This window comes from Oryctolagus cuniculus, chromosome 1 (genome assembly GCF_964237555.1).
Source record: "Oryctolagus cuniculus chromosome 1, mOryCun1.1, whole genome shotgun sequence".
Classification (NCBI taxonomy): domain Eukaryota; kingdom Metazoa; phylum Chordata; class Mammalia; order Lagomorpha; family Leporidae; genus Oryctolagus; species Oryctolagus cuniculus.
In genome coordinates this window covers 216,287,332-216,311,351 of record NC_091432.1, presented here as the reverse complement: position 1 = coordinate 216,311,351, position 24,020 = coordinate 216,287,332, and the positions used below count along the sequence as shown (strand labels likewise).

At 52.4% G+C, this 24,020-nt stretch overlaps 1 protein-coding gene across 1 annotated transcript in view; it reads right to left on the bottom strand.

Moving 5' to 3' along the window:
* The window catches only part of SNX30 (sorting nexin family member 30), a 142,984-nt gene extending 119,982 nt beyond the window's left edge, over window positions 1-23,002 (bottom strand). Inside the window, exon 1 of the mRNA XM_051843080.2 lies at window positions 22,696-23,002. Within this exon, the coding sequence (XP_051699040.1) occupies window positions 22,696-22,851 (156 nt within the window). The 5' untranslated portion in view covers window positions 22,852-23,002. The remainder of the gene's footprint in view (window positions 1-22,695) is intronic.
* Window positions 23,003-24,020: the final 1,018 nt, after the last annotated feature.

The following is a 24,020-nucleotide window of genomic DNA, read 5'->3' as shown; positions in this document are numbered from 1 at the left end:
CTATTGCCACTAAAAATAACGAGAGGTGTCTTTATTGAGTCAACAAATATTTGTGTACCCCCCCCCATCCTAGGTTTTGCTCATGCACTGATATGACAACAGTAAGCAAACCAGATAGAGCCCCTGCCTTCCAGGAGTTTACAGCACAGTAGAGAAAACAGTAAACTGAATATGCCCAGCGGTATAAGTGCCATTTGGTAAAATCCACAGGGTAAACGGGAGACTAATCAGGCGAGGAAGAGCTACTACTTATAGGATGTAAGTAGACAGCTGAAGTTTAGGTGAGCTGGAATTCTTGTACTCCCACAAAATAATGCCATCTCTTTCACTGTCGGCTTGATACGCCCACCTTCCCAGGATGTCCCTGTCGCATCCAGGGCCAGGGCACGTGCTAGACCCCAGCCAGTTAGTATATATATGAAAAGAGGTGGGGAGCAGGGGTGAGGCCTCTTTCCACCACTGCAAACACTCAGACGTACCGTTCTTCTTCTCTCCCTTTTTCTCCACAGACCATGCTTAGAGGTGTCATACGCATTTTCTTTTTTTCTCTTTTTTTGACAGGCAGAGTGGACAGTGAGAGAGACAGAGAGAAAGGTCTTCCTTTGCCGTTGGTTCACCCTCCAATGGCCGCCGTGGCCGGCGCCCTGCGGCCAGCGCACCGCGTTGATCCGAAGGCAGGAGCCAGGTGCTTCTCCTGGTCTCCCATGGGGTGCAGGGCCCAAGCACTCAGGCCATCCTCCACTGCACTCCCATGCCACAGCAGAGAGCTGGCCTGGAAGAGGGGCAACCGGGACAGAATCTGGCGCCCCAACCAGGACTAGAACCCGGTGTGCCGGCGCCACAGGCAGAGGATTAGCCTAGTGAGCCACGGCGCCGGCCTCATTTTCTCCTTCTTGTTCACAGGCAACCCTTTGGCCCACCAGGATGGGTATGTCTCTGTGTAGGGTAGCCCATGCTTTGAGTGTGAAATAAACTCTGTTCCTATTTGAGCACAATACTGGCCTCTGTTTAGTATTTTAATCTGTATGGGAGACAAGAACCTGGATTAGAAATCCATATACCCATTGGCCATGTCACCAGCAGTTTACATCAGGTGGCTGGAGAAGCCCTGTATGGTCAGATAACTTTTGGAGGCCTGAATGGAACATGGGTGTTGAGGTTGATTTTTTCTGAGAGGATTGGTTCTGAGAGGAGGAGCATGGTGGGGGCAAGAGGCGAAGAGGCGCAGAGTCATCACACAGACCTCGGGAGTCGATTCATTTATTTCAGTTACTACAGCTGCTTATATAGCCAAGGCAGCCAATCCGGTCAAGGGGCGGTTTATGCCTTAACCAATCACAGCCTGTTGCCAGGCAGTTTCCAAAGCCATCCAATCACAGCCTATTGCCAGTCAGGCTCTGTTACCAAGCAGTTTCTGAAACCATCCAATCATGGCCTGTTGTCAGTCAGGCTCTGTTGTCATGTGATTTCCGAAGCCATCCAATCACGGCCTGTTGCCAGGCAGTTTGTTGTCAGCGGCCATCTTGGCATGACCTTTTCACCTCCTCATTCTACCACACATGGGGACAAGGCTTGACGCTATCTGAGGAAAGAACATTCTAGGGAGAGGGGACAGCAAGTGCAAAAGGCCTGAGGCAAGAGAGGAAGAAACAGGTGGAGGGCAGAGAAGCAGCCAGGGGCCACCCTGAAGGCCACAGTGGGTTGGAAAAGGGCTGTGTCAGAACTGAAGTCTTTGGAGGCTTTTTTTTTTTTTTCAATTTATCTATTTATTTAAGAGGCAGAGAGATACAGACAAAGCCAAAGAGCTCCCACCCAAATGCCTGCAACAGCCAGAGCTAGACATGTTCAAAGCCAGAAGCCAGGAACACTACCCAGGTCTCCCGTGTGGTCTCAGGACCCAGTCACCAGAGTCATCTGGTGCCTCCCAGGGCGTATCCAACAGGAACCTAGAATCAGGAGCAGAGGTGGGAGTCAAACCCAGGCACTACGATACTGGATGGTTTTAAGCCAGGGGGTGGGGAACATGTGGCCCAGAGACTGTCTTGAGGTCTGCAAAAATCATTCGGTCTGGCCCTGCCAAGGCAACCACGGGAGGAACTCAAAATTCAACAAACCTACAGCAGGCTAATGTTTAAGTTGATCATTTTTATATGGCCCATAAATGATGTTATAAATGTCCAAATGGCCCTTGGCAGAAAAGAAGTTTCCTTGCTCCTGTTTTAGGCAAAGGCAAAGACATGGCAGAACTTCTATTAATTGCCTTGGTTGCTGGGAACCAACGGTAGGTGGGAAGGGCAGAAGCTGCAGGACCAGCCAAGAGGTTGCAGCCATAATCCAGGCAAGAGGGGGGTGACCAGGTCAGGGCAGCAGCAGTGGAGATAGTAAGAAATGATCAGATTCTGGCCAGTGCTGCAGCTCAATAGGCTAATCCTCCATCTTGCGGTGCTGGCACCCCGGGTTCTAGTCCCGGGCAGGGCATCGGATTCTGTCCTGGCTGCTCCTCTTCCAGTCCAGCTCTCTGCTGTAGCCCGGGAGTGCAGTGGAGGATGGCCCAAGTGCTTAGGCCCTGCACCCCATGGGAGACCAGGAGAGGCACCTGGCTCCTGCCTTTGGATCAGCGTGGTGCGCCGGCCACAGCAGCCATTGGGGGGGTGAACCAACGGCAAAGGAAGACCTTTCTCTCTCTCTCTCTCTCACTGTCCACTCTGCCTATCCAAAAAAAAAAAAAAAAAAAAAAGAAAGAAAGAAAGAAAAAAGAAAAAGAAATGATCAGATTCTGGATATATTCCAAAGGGTTTGTTGATGGAGAAAAGCCAAGTACAATTCCAAGGGTTTGGGGTGGGGTGAGGGTTTTGTTTGTTTTTGGCTTAGCAACTGGAAAAACAGAAGTGCCCGTTTTTGAGACTGGAAAGCCTGAAGCAGAGGTGGTTTTCCCATCTCCAGCACGGGTGAGCACCTTAGATGGCCTTCTGCCTGAGGGGCCTCTGAGAGATGCAGGTCTAGACCTCAAACAGGCCGTGGGAAACAGGATCTGGAATTCAGGGCAGAGATCTGTGACCTGAGGTCACGAGAGCACAGGTGGTACTGACCACCGTGAGGCCGGATGAGACTGTCCAAGGGCACCAGGCAGACGAAGAGAGGCCACATCGCGCTGAGTCCCGGGGCACCCCGATACACAGAGGGGGGGAAACGAGGAGAGACCAGCAGGAAAGGAACACAGGGGACCAAAAGCGAGCGGGGTCCCAGAGAAGGCTCGGCTCTTGCTGTGTGTGCCTGGGTGACACACGGTCCACACCAAGTGACAGAGGTGCTCCAGCCGTGCCCTCAGGCTGACTGTGTGGGAAACGGGAGTAGCGGCAGTGACGGGGACCTGGGACATGAAGCTCTTCCAGTAGTGGGCACCCTGCAGGGAAGGAAGGAGAAATACACCAAGTGCCCACCCCGTAATGCAGGGCCCCATGTGGTCACGCACGTCTGCGAGAAGGGAGAAGACACGAGGGACTTCAGGGCAGAGGTCTTCAGTGACGCTAACAGGAGTGGAGAGAAAGGGCTTTCCGCTGCATGTGCTGGCTTATCCAGGATAGACACCAACAGAAAAGGCATGACTGATCAGAAGAAATTAGAATTAGTGAGTTTAATAAGTGTTGCCTAACTGCCTCCATAGGCGTTTATACCAGCAGTCATCTACGTCACCTACTGGGCACAGCATTAAGAGAAAAGCTGAGGGGCCGGCGCCATGGCTCACTTGGTTAATCCTCTACCTGAAGTGCAGGCATCCTTTCTCTCTCTCTCACTGTCTAACTCTATCAAATAAAAAAAAAGAGAGAGAGAGAGAGAGAGAGAAAAGCTAAGGATGCTTGTCTGAGGGCGAATCAGAGGATTCTCCCAAGGCAATTGATCTCAACCTCGGCTGTTCATTAGAATTATCTGGAGAATTTCTTTGTAAATGACTAGTCCCAGGGCCATCCTAGCAGAAATCCTAGCAAATATTTTGAGGTGAGGAGGTTTAAGAAGTCCTCATGTGAGATGACTGCTCAGTTAAAACTGAAAACCTCATTCTAGGACAGTGACTATATTTTTTAAAGATTTATTTTATTTATTTCAAAAGACAGAGTTACAGAAAGAGATAGAGGCAGAGAGGGAGACCTGCTGGTTCACTCCCCAACTGGTCACAACAGCTGGAGCTGCGCCAATCTGAAGCCAGGAGCCAAGAGCTTCTTCCAGGTCTCCCACGTGGGTTCAAGCGCCCAAGGACTTGGGCCGTCCTCTGCTGCTTTCCCAGGTGCATTAGCAGGGAGCTAGGCAGGAAGTGGAGCAGCTGGGACTTGAACCAGCACCCATATGGGATGCTGGCACTGCAGGCCAGAGCTCTAACCCCCTGTGCCACAGTGCCAGACCCAGTGACTCTATTTTTAATGTGTACACAAATCACTTAAGGACCATAGGGAAACACAGATTCTGATTCCGTAGGTCTGGAACAAGGCCTGAGATTCTACATTTCCAACAAGGTCCTAGGTGATGCCAATGTCACTGCTCCATGGACCACACTTTGAGTAGCAAGGTTCTAGAGAAACAAAAGGCAGCAGCTGGAGAACACACCAAGGGACAAACTTGGCAAAGGTGAGCCATCAAGAACTCCTATAACATGCCAGGCAGCTCATAAGGAAATCCTTTGGCAAAGACACAAATTCTAGAAGGAGGCCAGAGGGGAAAGTAAGTATCTGATCATAGAAGACCAGGCTAAGGACTCTGACAATTACTGTGTAAGCAGTGGGGAGGCAGTACTTGAGCACAGTGGATTCTGGCTACAGAGTGCAGAATTCAGATTAGGGAGCAGGCACGTAGCCCAACAGTTAAAAACGCCCAAGTCCCACATCGCCACCCCTGGATTCAAGACCCAGATCTGGTTCTTGATTCCAACTTCCCACCAAAGCAGACCCTGGACAGCAGTGGTCATGGCTCAAGTGACTGGGTTCCTGTCACCCACCTGGGAGACCCCTGGCTTGGGCCCTTTGTCAATGTGGGAATTTGGGGAGTGAACCAGCAGAAGAGAGTTCTTCTGTCTCTCTCTCTTTCTCATCTCTCTCTGCCTCTCAAATACATTTTTTTTTTAATTTTTAATTAAGTCATTTAAAGATTTAAAGATTTCTTAGGAAGGACAGATTGGACCTAGCAGCGTGGAGGGTGGTGAGGAGATGGAGCCTGATGGACTGAAAGCAGAAGACCAGGCAGCACATCAAACACCTTGATTAGGACACTGACTGTGACAATAGAAATGAAGAGAGACCTGAAACAGTGATCCTCGGGGCCGTTGCTGTGGCATAGTGTGTAAAGCCATGGCCTGCAGTGCCAGTATTCCATATGGGCGTCAGTGAATTCAGCTGCTGCACTCCCAATCCAGCTCCCTGCTGATGGACTGGGAAAGCAGGGGCAGATGGTCCAAGTGCTTGGGCCCCTGCACCTGCATGGGAGACCTGGAAGAAGCTCCTGGCTTCTAGCTGCTCCTGACCTGTTGCAGCCATTTCAGGAGTGAACCAGCGGATAAAAGATCTCTCTCTCTTTCTCTCTCTCACTCTCTCCGCCTCCTCCTCCCCCCCCTCCCCGCCTCTGAGTAACCCTGCCTCTCAAAAACAAAAAAATACAGAAAAGAGCCATCCTTATAAAGGGATGGAATGCTCAGAATGTGTCCTAGTCCATTTCTTCTGCTATAACCAAATAGACAACGCTGGGCTCTTCATAAAGGAAAGAGCTTGACTTGGCCCATGACTCTGATGGCTGTAGGGTCCAACAGCGTGGTGCCAGCACACTGATGAGGGCCCCGTGGCTGTGCCACAGTACGGCAGAGACACACGATGGGGTCAGCAACGTGCAGGAGGGCCCAGCACAGCGGGTGGCAGGGGCCTCACTTTCCAACAACCTGCTCCAGTGAAGATGCACTCACCCCATGAAACCAACACGCACCTCCTCCTGGGGTGATGCCCCCACGACCTCCTACAGGGCCCACCCCCTCAACATCACCACACTGAGAATCAAGCCTCCCACACACGGCCCTCTGGGGGACAGACTGCACCCAAACCACAGCGGGCAGAGGGGAAGAGAGGCTGGGGTTTTCCACACTCTCATCACTCAGCAATTTAGAAAAATATGCATTTGTTTGAAAGAGAGTTGCAGAAAGGGGAGAGAGAATCTTCCATCTGTTGGTTCATTCCCCCAGATTATTGTAACAGCCTGGATTGGGTTAGGCTGAAGTAAGGACCCAGGAGCTTCATCTGGGTCTCCCACATGAGTGCAGGGGCCCAAGCACTTGGGTCCATCATCTGCTGCTGTCCCAGGCCAATCAGCAGGGAGCTGGATCAGGAGCGAAGCAGCCAGGCCTGGAACCAGAGCTCACATAGGATGCCGCTGTGCCACACCGGCCCCCACAGAGTGATTTTAAGGTACTAAAGGCAAGAACCATAGAAACACACGGAAAGGTGCGTTGGCAGCTAGAAATGAAGGTGCGAGAATCCCGAGCCCTGAGGGAGCAGGAAAGCCCGTCCAGACACACTTACACGGCACTGAGGGCCGGCAGGAGCCACAGCTGTGCGGGCCCAGGAGGCAAACAGCAGGGTCCAGAGACCCAGAGGCAGGCCAGGGAGGACCGGGACAGGAAAGGATGCACTCGGTGACTATTTGCTACGCGCCTGCTGTGCTCCAGGCACGGGCTGGGTAGACAGCACTGAACAGAACAGAGCCGAGAAAGGACAGCAGGGAAGAACACAGCGGAGGGAGCCCAGTTTGTGACCTCAGTCAGGGAAGACTGGTCCCAAAGCAGAGTCCCGGAGACCAGCGGGGCCACAAACTCGCACGTGGACCCTGGTCTGATAAATCATGCTTCTGTCTGGGCCAGAGTTCCCTCAACGGCAAAACTTGAGACTTGGAGTGAAGGGGCCTCCCTGGCCTCTGCAGCTGCAAAGGCCTGGGATTTTCTGATCCAAAACAGCTCCTGGATCCTGCCAAGCAGAGAGAGGAGGGTGCAGGCCCTGTGTCATGGCAGGGAAGTGGTGTTGAGGAAAAAGGACACAGATGGCAAGGTGGAGGGGAGCAGCGCACGGAGACCACGCATCCAAGGCGCCTGGCAGGGATGGCAGAGCATGCAGGTGGGGGCAGTGAGCCTCAGAAAACTCCTCTAACTGGGGACACTGGTACCATGGGAAGCAGACGTCAACAATGCTAGAAAGCAAGATGAGGGAAGACACACGTAGTCAGTGTTGGCCTAAAGACTGTGCTCTGCCTAAGACACGCCACACATTCAGCACAGGGCCAGGCCTGTAGTAGTGGGGGTAGTGACGCCTGGGGCAGGAGGACAGACTCAAGTTCAAATCCCAGACTCTGGGCCGGCACTGTGGCACAGTGGGCTAAGCCTCTGCCTGCAGCGTGGGTATCCCGTATGGGTGCCAGTTCATATCCCAGTTGCTCTAGTTCTGACCCAGCTCTCTGCTATGGCCTGGGAAAGCAGTGGGAGATGGCCCAAGTGCCTGAGCCCCTGCACCCACACGGGAGACTTGCAAGAAGCTCCTGACTCCTGGCTTCAGGCTGGCCCAGCTCCAGCCATTGTGGCCATCTGGGGAGTGAACCAGCAGATGGAAGACCTTTCTAACTCTGCCTCTCAAATAAATAAATAAAATCTTTTAAAAAGAAAAAAACAGTTGCATGCATATATTAAACATGAAAGCTACACACAGGAGAGGCCACATTAAGTTTTTCTAGAAGCAGCAGGGGACGCTAGGGAGACACATTGTGAGCAGGAGTGGAAGTAGTGCAGGCAAGCCCCATAGTCAACCAACATGGGAGGAGCAAGCCCGGGGCCAGGGGTCCCCAACTCACATGCAAGTACTCACCCAGAGAACAGGAATAGGATGGGCCTTGCACATCAGCAGGGACAGACAGTGACTGTAACAGGACCTGGAAACCAGTTCCTCCATAAGATACACTTGGGGCCAGCTGCCTGGACATGCAACCTGGGCCACTGCACAGCACCCTGCGCTCAGAAAGGACCTGCACTGCATTCAATGCCCTGCTGGCACCATCTTGAAATTCTTAGTGATTTTTTTTAAAGGGAGAAGCATTTGAATTTTCTCCTGGGCCCCACAAACCATGTAGCCAATATTGGGAAAAAAAAATTCTTTGGAGGATGGGCATTTGGCCTAGTGGTTGGGATGCTGGTGAAGACACCCACATTGCACATCATACTGCCTGGGTTTTATCTCTGGCTCCACTCTTGATTCCATCTGCCTGCCCATGCAGACCCTGGGAGGCAACAGGGATGACTCTAGGAGTTGAGTCCCTATCACCATGGGGGGAGACCGGCACTGAGTGCCCAGTGAGCATCTGGGGAGGGAACCAGAGAACGCGTGCAGCCTCTCTCATGCAGGTGTTTTCTCTCTTTTCTCCCTTCTCTCAATCTCTCCACCTCTCTACTTCTCAAATTTAAAAAAAAAACTTTAATATTCATTGTATTGATATATAGATAATAAAATGTAAGGATTGAAAAGTAGTAAAGATTTCTCATTGTCACCAGTCCAGAAAACGATTCAAATTCTCTTTGGAATCCCAACTGACCATTAAGTGAAAACACAAAATGTTACCCATAATAGGTAACTCAGGCCCCCTTCACCTGCGCATTACTTAAACTCAGAAAATGCCACTCTGATGCCCCTTGGCTTCTGTGTCCACACCAGCATAAACTGTGCGAACCCACAGTCCCTCGCTCGCACTTCCCCTCCCTTCCTTTCCTGGACCTCCAGCGCCCAGAAGGTACATTCGCCACCTTCCCCTGCATGTCCCCAGGCATGGCACAGTGTGAGCCCACACTGAGCAATGCACAAAACGCCCAAGTGCCCTTCACCGTGGCCGACGCAGGTCGGGAGGCGAGGTCTCCCGAACCAACGCTGTGTGTCTGCGGCACGCACGCTGGCACCAGCGGGACAGCTCAGCGTCAGCACACACCTCTGCCCTGACTTAACAGCCCTGAAGACGGCCTTGGCTTCCATTCTTGCAATTCAACAACTACCCCACAATCATTTTTATTCTAATTATAGTGACGGCTTGCTTACAAGGGATGTCTGAGACGCGACCTGTACCAGACCCATGTCATTTCCAAAATTTAGATATCTTAACTCCCAAGGAACGTAGTGCCTTCCACTCTACAGAGAAGATACTCAAATACTGGTGAATAAGTTCATCCTAGCACTTCAAATATTAATGTATGTCAGGTGTCAATTTTTGTGAGAAATAAATGAACTTTAAAAGTACTTGCACCTGGGTGTAGTGGATAAAGCTGCCAGCAACAGCGCCAGCACCCCATATGGGCGTCAGTTTGAGTCCGGCTGCTCCACCTCGAATACAGCTCTCTGCTAATGCTCCTGGGGAAGCAGCAGTGGATGGCCCCTGCACCCATGTGGAAGACCTGGAGGAAGCTCCTGGCTCCTGGCTGGCCTAGCTCCAGCCATTGCAACCCTCTGGGGAGCGACCCAGCAGATGGAAGATCTGTCTCTGCCCCTCCCTCCCTCCCTCCCTCCCTCCCTCCCTCCCTCCCTCTCTGTAACTCTGCCTTTCAAATAAATAAATCTTCAGGAAAAAAAAAAAGTGCTTGCACCTTCAACATGGAAAGGACAGCCTTTCCAGCCAGTGGTGTTGAGTGGACTGGACAGGACGTCCATCCACACAGAAAAACACGAGGTTGGGCCCGCACCTTACATCATGCACAAAAATTAATCTAAAATGGATTAATGCTCCAAACATCACACGTCAGACTATAAAATCCTAGAAAAAAACATAAGAGAAAGCCCTCATGGCAATGATTTATTGCATATGACACCAAAAGCATAAGCAGCAAAACCAAAAATAGACACATCTAAAAATCCTTTGTGGGACACAACAACACAGTAAAAAGGCAACCTACAGAATGGGAGAAGATATTTTCAAACCTTAAATCTAATAAGTGGTTAATATGCAACAGAAAGAATCTTTAAATGGGCAAAGGGCTTAAATAAACATTTCTCCAAAGAAGATATATAAATGTCCAACAAGCATATAAAAAGATACCAACATCACCAGAGAAACACAAATCAAATCCACAAGATATAACCTCACACCCACTGGGATCACAACCACCAACAGCAACCAAAAACCAAATGAAGAAACAAAATGATCGTTGGTGATGATGTGGAGAAACTGGAACCCTGTGAACCGCTGGGGGGATTATAAAGTGGTACAATCACCTTGGGAAACAGTTTGGAGGTCCTCGATTAAAACCAGCATTATCAGAGGATCCACCTGCCCCTTCCAGGTGTATCCCCAAAGATTTGAACAGAGGATCTCAAAGAGAAATCTACACATTCATGTTCATTCAGCACTATTCACAAGAGGAAAAAGCAATCAAAATGTCTATCAGATAAATAGATAATGAAGGTATGGCACATACCTTGGGATATTAATTATGGTCTTTGAATTTTATCAACTTTTTAAATAAAACACACATATGCCTTAGAAAACATGTGGTTTGGGGCCAGCATTGTGGTGTAGCAGGTTAAGCCTCCACCTGCAATGCCAGTATCAGGCAGACATCACACGCTGCTCCACTTCTGATCCAAAAGCAACTGAAGATGGCACAAGTCCTTAGGCCTCTGCACCCACAAGGGAGACCTGGAAGAAGCTCCAGGCTCCTGGCTTTGGCCTGGCCCAGTCCTGGGCACTGAGGCCATCTGGGGAGTGAATGAGGAGATAGAAGATCATCCTCTCTGTCTCTCCTCTCTGTAACTCTGCCTTTAAAGAAGAAAGAAAGAAAAGCTGTGGTTTAATTCTTGGCCTACTTCTCCTCAAATTCCTGTTTTATTTTATTTTCCTTGAGAGGTAGAATACAGACAGAGAGAGGGAGAGACAGAAAGGCCTTCCATCCACTGGTTCACTCCCCAAATGGCCTCAATGGCTAGAGTTGAGCCAATCTGAAGCCAGGAACCAGGAGCTTCTTCCGGGTCTCCCACATGGGTGCAGGGGCCCAAGGACTTGGGCATTCTTCCACTGCTTTCCCAGGCTACAGCAGAGAGCTGGATTGGAAGAGAAGCAGCCTGGACACAAACCAGCGCCCATATGGGATGATGGTGCCACAGGCGGGGGCTTGGCCCACTAAGCCACAGTGCTAGCTCCTGTTTTACTCTTCTATCATCATTCCACCAGCAACTAACACAAGCGTCCATGCTGTCCTCTGTGGTGATGTTTTGCTGTTTGTCCAGCACACTCTGTGGCATTTCTGGGACCCTGTCACTAGAAAACAGGCCACATACTGATTTAGACTCCTCCCCCTGCCATGGCTGATTGGTCTAAAGTGAGCTCCTGGACCAAGTTGGACCTATCATAGCACATGACTCTCAAGACCCAGCTGACTGGTGCAAGGATAGGCAAGTGACCCAAGCCAGGCTTTGACATTCCGCCCCGAGCAGAGAGCTTCTCTGTGTCCCTGGAGGCAGAGCTGTGAAGTGTGAGGGGTGCAAGCTGCCAGTTGTCACAGGCGCCCCCACCAACAAGCTGGGAGTTGCATTCCAAGGTTCTGGCTCACCACTCTGTTAAAGCAAGCCTTCCAGTAGGTTCCTCTGTTCTACTCAAGTTAACATGAGCTCGTTATCATTTGCAAACAAAATTCCTGACCAGTACACTCCCCAAATCCAGGGAGTCCAAGCCCCCCTGAGACTGCCTTCTGCAGCCTCCTGTGTCAACAGCCTTCTGCCTGGCCTCTCGGCCTTCAGGCTCTACCCACCTGATCCCTGCTAGGGGGAACAGAGACCTCCAACCACAGATATGGTCCTGCTCTCCTCACTCCCACACCCCCACCCCTTAAAAGACTTCACTGGCTTCCCAACTGCTCTGGCGAAGGCCCCTGGATTTGCTGCTACAGACCCAGCCTGCACACTGCCCATCCTGCCAGCCAGGTCATCCACCAATCCCCTTGCAGGTCATGTGCAACATCCTCTGATACTGGTAAGCTTGGGCACATGCTGGCTTTCCTGCCCAAATTATTCTTCCTTCCTCTGCCATCTGCAGAGCACCTACTTCTTCATTCTCCATTTCAAATATCACACCCTTTGGAAAAGCCACCATCATCCTAAGCTCACTTGAGTGTCAGTACATACCTTTGGTGATACCTACAGCAGACATGTGAGGGTCCCATCCATACATCCTCCTTTTTTTTTTTTTTCTTTTTTTTGACAGGCAGAGTTAGACAGTGAGAGAGAGAGAGAGAGAGAGAGAGAGAGAGAGAGAGAGAGAAAGGTCTTCCTTCCATTGGTTCACCCCCCAAAATGGCTGTTACGGCCGGCGAGTTGCGCTGATCTGAAGCCAGGAACCAGGTGCTTCCTCCTGGTCTCCCATGTGGGTGCAGGGACCAAGCACTTGGGCCATCCTCCACTGCCTTCCTGGGCCACAGCAGAGAGCTGGACTGGAAGAGGAGCAGCCGGGACAGAATCCGGTGCCCCAACCGGGACTAGAACCCGGTGTGCTGGCGCCGCAGGCGGAGGATTAGCCTAGTGAGCCACAGCGCCGGCCCATATATCCCCTTACCCCAACCACTTCAGGGTCCACTGACCCTACTTCCCAAGCCAGCATCTGCGTTTCTCCCCCTGACTGCTTCTCCGGGCTGCTGAGCCTGCTCTGTCACTTAAACACCACATCCTCTCCACACCTCACTCGCGCACTTCCTTCCCAATCCCCACTCTCCCTCGTCACCTCAAGAGGGGCACCTGTCTCCTGGACTAGAAACCCAGTCAGCCCTACTCTGCCCAAACCAGTCACCCTGACGTGTTCTAAGCTCTTTTCTTCCAGGCAACAACTCCAACCTAAGCCAGGCTCACCTCTTTCCCCACCCCCAGCTCTGGTCACATGCTCCCCTACTCAGAATCCCTCTCAGGCTGGCTACTTCGGGAAGTGTAAGTGCTAACCGCCACATGCCAGCACTCAGAGCAGTCTTCAGTCTGCCCCGTCTGCCCACCTGCTCCCTCACTGAGCGCCACTTTGAGACCCTCCAAACCCACTCCCCGTGCGTGGCCCCACTCAATCCTCCTGCAGGGAGCGCAGGTCTTTCCCTCCTTGGAAGCTTAGTCCAAGCTACCACTTCCGCTATGGTGCTTTCCCCACCCTGCACCTGAACTCTTCAAGCCCCTAGGACCCGGTGTAAATGCAGCTTCTGCCACCTGAGCTGATTTTCAGACATAAGCCCCAAAAGCAGGGACTGAGCAATAAGATTTAAACACCTCCCCAATACTCCCAAAGTAAAATGCTATTTCTACTCTGTGTGTGTGTGTGTGTGTGTGTGTGTGCATGAAAGGCAAACACACAGAAATCTCCTATCTGCTCCTTCATTCCCTAAGTGCCCACAACAGCCAGGGCTGGGTCAAATCCAGAAGCCAAAAACTCAACGAAGGTCTCCTACACAGGTGGCAGGGACCAACTACTTGGGCCATTATCTGACGCCTCCCAAGGTGCACGTTAGCAGGAAGCTCGAGTTGGAAACAGAGCCAGGACTCAACCTACACACTGCAATGCAGGATGCAGGCCACCCCACTGGTATTTCAACCTTTCATCAAATGCCTGTCCTCCACTTTATTTTTTTTTTTATTTTTTTTATTTTTTTATTTTTTTTTTAAAGTTTTATTTTATTTATCTGAAAGGCAGAGTTACAGAGAGGCAGAGGCAGAAAGAGCAAGAGGTCTTCCATCTGCTGTTTCACTCCCCAGATGGCCACAATGGCCAGAGCTGTGCTGATCCGAAGTCAGGAGCCAGTAGCTTCCTCCATGTCTCCCACACAGAAGCAGGGGCCCAAGCACTTGGGCCATCTTCCACCGCTTTCCCAAGCCCTAGCAGAGAGCTGGATCTAAAGTGGAGCAGCCAGGACTTGAACTGGCGTCCATATGGGATGCCGGCACTGTAGGTGGCAGCCTTACCCACTAAGCCACAGAGCTGGCCCCTCCACTTTGCATTTTAAGATCAATGTATTAGTCTTTTGTTTGTTTCAAGTAACAAACCAACTAGAAAATAGTGTGAAAACTGGGAACTTATTAACTCCTACAACCAAGAAACCATGCTGGCTTCAGGAACAGCTGGCTCTAGAATTCAAATGATGTTGCCCTTCCTCTTCCAGCTCCAATTCTCTTTCTGGCTTCATTCTGCTTTTTTGTTTTTGTTTTTTGTTTTTAATTTGAGAGGCTGAGAGAGAGAGAGAACAAACTCCCATCTGCTGGTTCACTCTCCAAAAAACAGAGGGCCAGAAATTCAATCCAGATCTCCCACAAGGGTGGCTGGGATCCAACTACTTGAGTCAGCACCACTGCCTCCCAAGGGCTTCACTGGCAAGAAGCTGGAGTCGGGAGCTGTCAGCAGGTACCAAACCCAGATACTCCAATATGGGGTGCAGATGTCTTAACCACCAGGCGAAACACCCACCCCTCTGGCTTTCTTCCTAAGCAGGCACTCTGCACACTCAAAAGCTAACAGGAAGAGATGCTTCCCTCCGACATCCACCTAGAGAAATCTCAGGGATCACTGGCCACTCGGGAGTCACACGTATACCAACAAGGATACTCTGGCCCCTAGAAGACGCTGATGAGAGATCAGAGGCAGGACAAGGAGGGAAGCCAGGGTTATTGCTCTCCTAAATCCAATACCCTTTTTCTGCTTCAGATGAGGGGACTTCAGAGAGTTGTAGAAAATGTTAAGTTTCGGCCGGCGCCGTGGCTCACTAGGCTAATCCTCCGCCTTGCAGCGCCGGCACACCGAGTTCTAGTCCCGGTCAGGGCACAGGATTCTGTCCCAGTTGCCCCTCTTCCAGCCCAGTTCTCTGCTATGGCCCGGGAGTGCAGTCGAGGATGGCCCAGGTCCTTGGGCCCTTCACCCCATGGGAGACCAGGAGAAGCACCTGGCTCCTGGCTTCGGATCAGCGCGATGCACCGGCAGCGGCGGCCATTGGAGGGTGAACCAACGGCAAAAGGAAGACCTTTCTCTCTGTCTCTCTCTCACTGTCCACTCTGCCTGTCAAAAATTAAAAAAATAAATAAATAAAAAGAAAATGTTAAGTTTCTTTTGGTAAAAAGTTTTTGAAATCCATGCATAGTTTTTTTTTTTTCCCATAAACTTTTTGAAGACCCCTAACAGGCATGGAGTTGTTTACACCAAAATAAACATCTTTTCATTCCATTTTCTGCAACCATGCTGAAGTCCCCTCACTGTGTCCTTGCGCAAGACAGCTGCTTCCTCTCCTGGGCTCCCTTCCTCCACGGCCCCAGCCCTGGCTGAGCAGTCCGGGTTCTGCTCACACGGCCTCCTCCCATTGACCCTCCAGCCCACAGGGTGGCACAGCACCCCGGGTGGCCTGCCCATCCCCCGCGTGGCCTCCCCCATTTTCTATCACCTATGTACCCGATTCCCTAAATGCTCACTCTGAGTGAAACACCTTCAGTGATTTTAGTTCCCTGATCAGACCACTAAGACAGAGAAACAGATCAAGAATAGGTGAAAATGTTGGAATAAAATCTTGAGAGCCCACTATCAAGGAACAACAGCTAGAACACCCACCTCACCCAGACCAATGTCGGAGGCACCAGTCTAAGTGGGAACTTGCTGGGTCTTCGGCAGCTCGGTGACTTCTTTGAGTCCCTTTTTACAGGTGAGAAAGCCGAGCCCATGGAGGTTAAACAATTGGCTGGTACTGAGACTGTGAAGGGTGCGGGTGAGATTGAAATCCGGACGACCTGGCTCCAGCCAAGAGGAAGTGTTTCCAGCAGGATCAAGTGTTACCTGCTGAGACATCACGTGAGGTGAGGGCCCAGAAGACACACATTGGGTTTCCTAATAAGGAAGTCACAGTGGGGACTTTGAACAGCCTCGACAGAAAGCACACTGCAGGAGGCACAGGTGTAAGCCGGGGGTTAGGAAGTGAAAGGCAGCAAACCTTCCTTCCAAAGTTTGGGAAGAGGGGCCACAAAACAGGGCATGGCACGGAGAAGAGCACACCAGAGCAGTTTTCTTTACTCTTGCTTCGGTGTTAAAACTGAGAGCAACTGGAACGTGTTTAAAGATTGACAGGGATGAGCCAGGTGGGAGGCAGGACAGGCAGAGGAGCGTCTGCAAGGAGTGGAAGGGCTGGGCTAGCCCCAGGATTTGCCTTGGAAACTGCTCCACTTGGTGCCGGTGCCGTGGTGTAGCGAGTAAAGCCACCACCTGCAGTGCCAGCTTCCCATATGGGCGCCGGTTCAAGTCCTGACTGCTCCTCTTCCAATCCAGCTCTCTGCTGTGGCCTGGGAAAGCAGTGGAGGATGGCCCAGGTTCTTGGGCCTCTGTACCCACGTGGGAGACCTGGAAGAAGCTCCTGGCTCCTGGCTTCGGATCAGCACTGCTGTGGCCAGTTGAGGAGTGAATCAGTGGATAGAAGACCTCTCTCTCTCTCTCTCTCTCTCTCTCTCTCTCTCTCTCCTGCCTCTGCTTCTTTGTAACTCTGCCTTTCAAATAAATAAATAAATCTTTAAAAAAATGAAAAAGAAAGAAAGAAACTGTTCCACTGGAACAGGGGCAGGAAAGAACGGGTCACAAGACCGATACTGCAGCTGGTGTAGAGGGTAAAGCCACTGTCCGTGACGACGGCATGTTCCACTTCCCATCCAGCTCCCTGTACTGTGCCTGAGGAAAGCAGCAGAAGATGGCAAGAGCTTGAGCCCTTGCATCCATGTGGGAGACCCAGATGAAGCTCCTGGCTTTGGTCTGACCCAGCCCTGGCTGTTGCAGCCATCTGGGGAGTGAACCAGAAGAAGGACACTCTCTTGCTCCTTCTCTCCTCCCTCTCCCTCTCTCCTTCTTTTCCTCTCTCTTTCTCTGTAATGCTGCCTTTCAAATAAACGAATAAATTTTTTAAAAAAAAAGAAAGAAAAAAATGGGTGGCTATGGATCTACACCACTCACTCCTTAACTTGGTGGTGACAGACAGCTCTTCAGGGGGGCACTGGAAAAGGACAAAAGGTGGAAGGGGCAGAGAGAAGCTTCACACCAGTTGTGTGCGGAATGTGGGGGCTCGCCGTGGGAATGGCAGAATGCCCGGCATCACCAAGACCCCAGCTGTAGGTGGAGCCGTGCATGTACATTGGCAGCAATGCTCACCATGCCCCCCACCCTGAGCATCGGAGAAAGCCCTGCACGAGCGGAATGCTCCAGGCTGGGCACGAAAGGAGAACAGCAAGGGGGCTGAGGAAAGGACAGCGGCAGGAGCAGTTCACGAGCTGGGCCACAAAATGGAAGCGGGGAGGGGAAAACCAGAGGTCAGAGGGCAGGTCACATCCGTTATGGCTGGCTCAGAGGCCTGCAAAGATGGAGGGAGAGACCAGAGAAGACGGTATCCTTGGAGAAAAGGGAACTCATGCACACGGCTGGTGGGAATATCGATGGACACTGCCAGTATGGAAAACAGGAATTAAAACTAGAGGAACCGTGTGACCCAGCAATCCCAGCTCCGGGCATGTGCCCAACAGAAATGCAATCACCACCCCATAAGGATATCTGCACTCCCGTGTCCTCTGCAGCGGGATTCACAGCAGCCCAGATATACAAACAGCCACGGTGGCCACCAACAGGTGCAAGGAGACCTACTATGCATAAGTGACAGAATATCATTCAGCCCTTACGGAGAACATCCTGCCATCTGCTACAGTGTAGATGAGCCCAGAGCAGCCAGGATGCCGAGTGAAGTAAGCCAGGCAGCACAGAAAAGGAAATACCCCAAGATCTCATTTATACCTGGAATCGCAAAAAGAATGCAGATTATGTACATACAGAGCTAGAAAATAAAAACAGTGGCTGCCAGAGGTGGGGAGGAGGATACAAAGTAGCAGGCACACAGGACAAAGAACTCTAAAGCTCCAACACACAACACTATGACTGCAGGTGGTAACACTGCACTGTATATGAGACACATGCTAAATGACTAGTTTTAAGCTGCTTTTGCCACCAAAAACCAAAAAAGGGTAACCATGTGAGATGACAGATATGCTAAGTTGCTTCACCATAGTAACCATTTTACTATCTATAGGTTCCCAAAACATCTTGGTGTATAACTTAAATTTACACAACAAAATTTTCTTTTTAAACAGATGATATCTAATGGCATTATTTCAGAGCTAGAACAGTTCCAGGTATTACCTGCAAGGGTGTGGCCATGGGGGGGGGGGGGGGCTGACCTTGAAAAAAGAGGTGGAAGTGATCAGAGACAGGAAGGTAGCGACTGACCGTTTCAGATCAGCCGTGCGAACGGTTAAGTCCTCTGTTCTGAGGACATGATTTGAGAAGACAGTAAGTTGAAAGTCTGTGGATTTTCATGAATGCGAGTGAGAAGCAGTGAAATCAGAAAACAACAGAGCAGAACAAGGTGGGGGCGGGTGTGTAGGAGCCGTGGGTGCCTCCTTGTGCAGACAGCACTGATCCTGCTTTGGAGACCACCCTTTCGACCCCAGGCACAGAGCCGGCATCCAAAACACTCACTGTCAGAATCCGGGAGCTGGGAACATGAGCGCTCACTGGATTATTCTTTAAACAGTGCAGCTATTTTATTCTTTAAACCACACACGCTTCATGTATATATTTCAAAATAAAAATAAATAAATAAAAAATCCCCCTTTTCATTCCAAAGGTGAGCACCTGATTCAGGTCCGAGCAATCAGTCACAAAGACAAGTTTAGGCAGCTGACCCAGTTCTGACTAAGGGGACAGCAGCCCAGAGCTTCCGCTGCAAGTGTCGGGAAAGAGGCGTTCTCCTTAAACTGACCCTGGGAAGCTTGTCTGTAGAACGCGTCCCTTCACTGGCTTCAGAATAACGCTGGCACAGAAGAGAGCAGGGCCCAGCGGTGGCAAGCGACAGATTCATGACACCATTTAAATACCTTGCTCCAGACATTCCTGAAGCCGATTTTGACAGCACAGTTTTGTTTCTCCTTTAGCCAGCCTGCAGGCAGGTTATGTCCTCTTGACTAAAGCAGAATCCTCATTAATTCAGTTGACTCAGCAAACAAAGAATTCTCAATTCCCCAGCCCCTGTGATAGCTTTCCAACACGTAAGTCAAACATTGCCCTCTTCCTGTTCAAGACCTTGTAATACCCCCTGCCCCAAGGAGCACTGAGGCCAAATTCCTCAAGGGGCCCAACCAGGCCCAGCACAGTCTGCTCCCCGCTCTTTCCTGCCCTCACCTTGTAACTCTCCACCAGGCTCCACCAGGCCCAGCCGCACTGCCTCACAGCCTTCAGCTGCTCCTGTTAGGCAAGAAGTTAAAAAATAAGCCTCTGTGTGTGCAAGAAGGACCTGCAGACCAGCACCTACTGTGGAAGCTCCAGAAGCCCAGCATTTTGCAGGTCAAAGTCCTGCCCTGATCCTGATAACTTTCCAGGTGGTCCCAGCCCTCCCCCCAAGGAAAGCTCCCAGAATTCTCTCCGCTCAGGACCAAACGGGTTACCTGACCTGATAACATGGGGCCATAAGAAATGCAGTCTAGGAGGGGGCTGATGTTTGGCACAGCATGTAAGTCACTGCTAAAAGCACCCACATCCCACACTGGAGTGCGTGGGTTCAAGTCCTTGCTACTCTGGCTGCTAACCCAGCTCCCTGCTAGTATGTCTGGAAATGAGCTGATGATGGCTCAAATACTTGAGTCCCTGTCACCCTTGTGGGAGACCAGATTGAGCTCCAGGTTCTTGGCTCTGGCTTGGCCCAGTCCTGGTTGTTACGACCATTTGGGGAATGAACCAGCAGATGCAAGATCTCTCCCCTTCCCCCCACTTTTTAAATAAAACAAAAAGGAAGTGGGTGATGAAGGCAGAAGCTTTAAGAGGAAAGCACACAGCCATTTCAAAGATTTCAGGGGGAGTCCAGGAGACCGAAGGGGTGGGAAGTTGGTTGCAGGCTTAAGAGGTAACGGATGCGGGAAGAGGTGGTAACCACAGAGCAGGGCTCAGGTATCAAGTGTTGGGAGGCAAACAGAAGTTGGAGCTGAGTCACAGGAGAAGAGCTGGGGCCGAAGTGATTTATTTATATTGTAGGGGGAGGGGGAAGATGCAGTGATAGACGGCCTGGTGAGTTAGCTGGCATCAAAGAATCAGTCTTGGCAACACTTGGCAGATAAAAAGCATTCCTCCCGTCACACGAGGATTTGAATGACTTGAGAAGCTGGCCGGCGGAAAGTCCATCACATGCGGTCTTTCTCTCCTACCCAAGCACCGCGAAGGCCAACCGGGGTGTCAGCCAAATCAATACGCAGGGCCACCCTGTTCATGGCACCATCCCAGGCCACAGAAAGCAATTCCCTCCGCGTAACCATCCCAACCCATGAGCAGCCTTTGGATAAAGATACTCATGCTCTCCCAGAACTGAATTGACACTGAAAGCCAGTCATCCAGGATCACAAACCCCCAAAGTCCAACAAGGCTTTTTTCCGAAGACCGACAATGACTTTCCGACCGGCCCCCTGAGGACCCCACACTCCCTAGGAAAGAGAAAGCCAGGCGTACAGCACTTCCTTCCACCGCTGTGAGTCACCTCTGGAGCGCGCTAGCTTCTCTCCACAGGCGTTGCTCCAGAGTCGCAAGAGCGCATGTGCATGCCAAAACTCAAGGAAAATGTTACTCCCCTCAGAGAAAGAAATTACCATGCTTGCCCCTAAGGGAAAGTGGCTTGCTATAAATCAGACCTCTGAGACCGGTGTCTACAAGACACTCTCCATAGCTATTAGGAGCCTTATTAAATATTCAGTAATTAATAATAATGCCTACAAGAGCGTCTCTCCCAGAACTGATCCTGCAAAGGAAAGTATCAGGATACAGAATGGGCCTCACTTCCCACGGACCAACCAGATTTTGGTGGTACGGGGCGTTTGTCTCTAAGCAATTAAATGTCCGTCCTTCGAGTCAGGTGTCATCCAACAGCACGGCATCAAGCGAATGTGTAAAACAGCCAACCGTATGGCAGCCTTCACCACGGCCCCGTGATCCCCAACCCCTGGCAGTCAAGTCCAAGTATTCACACTCTTCCCCATGGCACCAGCACTGGTCTGTGTGACGGACAAGACACGGCAGAGGTACCCCCTTCCAAGGCTAGGTTATACAAGACTGGTTGGAGTCTTGGGCTCTCTTGGATCACTCTGGGGGAAATCAGCTGCCAAGTGGAACAGCCCTATGGAGAGTAAGGCCTGCCAAGAGCCACCAGGGAGCTTGGAAGAAGATCCTCCTCCAGTCCAGCCCAAATGACTACAGCCACCGGGGCGCCCTGAGTCTGGGGAACCTGCGCCCAGCTGTCTGACCCGCAGGTGCTCTTTTCCGGTGCTAAGCTGCAGAGTAACTCAGCACACAGCAATGGATCATCAACACACCACCCTACACAGAACAGAAAATCAGAAGATTTCACTCCACTTCCCATCCTACACTCATGTAAGACCAGTTTCTCTGTCCATAGGAAAGCAACCAATGATTCAAGTCATTCAACAATTAACTTTTTGAACATCAGCTAGGAGCAAGACACTTCCAACCAACATAAGCCTTCATATGGTAGCCTATAATCTTCTATAAAGAGTAATAGCCACACACACACACACACACACACACTCCTTGAGTTGCTCAAGCCAACAGTTTCACGTGCCTTTTGAGTTTTCTTGTTCTTAATTCTTTGCTTTCACAAACCCTCTGGGAAGCCACTCGCAAGTTAGTCTGAGCGCCCAGAGCCCTTGGGGCTGTAAGGCTATCGGGTTTTATTTTCTCAGACTCGTTTTTGCCGTATCACACACCTTTACATCTCAGGAGAGAACGAAGTCACAGCTCCCTTGATCCTAGGAACACTGGACAAGGAGGAATTCACTGAGAATTCGGCCAGGACGCGGAAGTGCTGGGGACCAGGCTGACTTAGGAGCAGCAGCAGCCCCGACACAATCGCTGAACTGGCAAGGGGGGGCAGGGAGATGCCGCCCCTTGCCCTTTGCCCCTCAAAGCAGCAGGGCAGCTGTGCGGTGCTGAGACCATCAGGGGCCTCCCCGTGCACAAAGAAGGTCAAAGGGCGAGCTTTCTTTCCCTCAACCACAAAACCTGCCCCGGCCAAACCTAAATTGTGCGGTAGGCGTAGGCCGTCGGAGACCAAGGGAGCCCCAGACGGAAAACCACAGACAGCCTCGCCAGCCGGGTCTGGGTCAGGTGACCGCCAGGGCAAACAGCAAACTAAACAAAGATCACTCCACACACTACCCACCGGGCAGGAGGAGGCTCCCGCAGGCACACAGCCGCGGAGTCGGGGAACTGGAGGCGCCCCAAGTCCCTCGGCAGCTCGGCTCCCACCCAGGACGCGCGCCCCGCAACGCACACACGTCTCCGCCCCCACGCGCAGGCTGGACCCCTCCCCAGCAGCTGTCACCGGCGCTCGCGCCCCGACTCAGCCACGGCAGCGTCCTCTCCGGCCGCTCCCCCCTCGCCTGCGACCGCGACCCCACGGGGGGCGACAAAGATGCTTTACCCGGGCGCTCCGGGGGCGAGCGTACGCCCGTCCTCCGGAAAGGGGCGCGCCACGCTGGGCGCGACCCCGTGCCCAAGGTGGCTGCGGATCCATCATCTCTGCCCCCACCCCCTGCCCCGGACGGTCCCCAGCCCCGTGAGCCCCACCTTGTCACCGAAGCTGCGGGCCATCAGCAGGTCCGGGCTGGGCGTGCTGTCGCCGCCCATGGCCTCCTCGCTGCTGGAGCCGGCCAGCGGGTGCTGCACGTCTCGCAGGGATTGGGGCCCCGTGGACGGCAGGGCCTTGGGGGGCCCGCCCGCCATGGCAAGCGCCGTTTGGGACGCGCCGACAGCTCCCCGCGCGCCCCGGGGCCGAGGCCCCGCTCAGCCGCCGCTCGGTCGGAGGCCCTGCACTGCTGGGGCTGGCAGCCGCTGCCCGCCGCTCGCCTCTGCCCGCGCGGGGCTGGGCTGCCAGGCTGCTGGGCCGCTGCGCGCCGCGCGCCCCCGCTCCGCGCTCGCGCCCGCGCCCGCCGCGGGTCCGCCGGCACCTTGGCCCCAGCGCCCGGCCCACCCCGCCACGCCGCCCACCACCCGCTCGCGGCCCCGCCCCCTGGCGTCTCAGCCGCCCGGGAGGGGGCGGGGAGACGCGCGGCTCCGCCCCCGCCCGGCGCCCGGCAGGAAGTGCGCGCTGGGCCCCGGGCCGCGGACCTCCGGGCGTCCAGCTCGCCCGGCTGGGAGGCTGGCTCGGTGCAGGCTGAGCGAAGCCCCCAGGGCAAATGTTTAACGGAAATCCCCGGTGGAAGGATCCTGTTCCATTTCGCCCGCGGCAGCCACGCCTGGGGCCCAGGGCTTGGTGGGCCCGGGAGTGGAGGTGTCCTGGCCCCTGTTGCACGTGCAGAAGGGACCCAAGATAGAAGGCTCAAGGGTCATGAGGGTCAAAGGAGCCGGGGAACGCCCCCAGGCCACCTTGCTTCCTCCGCTGTAAAGATCCGCATCAATAAAGAACGAGAAAGGAGAAAGGGCTACCGATGACTTATGACTCCTAGACTTAGACTGCTAAGCTCAAGTTGTTTGTTCTGCTTCCTTCCCAGGCCTTTGGCTGAGCTGCTTAATCAGCTTTACTTGCTGGCCTGGTGGAGGATGTCCGGGCATTACTTCCAGCTCTTTGGGGTGTAGTACGTTCACCTCCTTCTGCCACCTCACTTTGTCTCTGCAGACAAAGTAGAAACTGACCCAATATACAGTCACTCACTGAGCTTCAAAGACCTCCCTGGATCTCTCCCGGTCTGCTTCAGGCAGTTGGACCTGTAGCCTTCAAACTGTGTTGGTTTATGTCTCCCACGTGGTCTGCCATGGCTGGGAAAAGAAGGTGCTGGGAACAATGTTAAGTGCTGCATCTGGCTCACAGGCATGCTGGCATCTGGGCCTCTTGGAGCTGGGTAAAACTGTCAGAGCTTTTAGATTCCGGGGCAGTTTACAAACCACCACTGAAT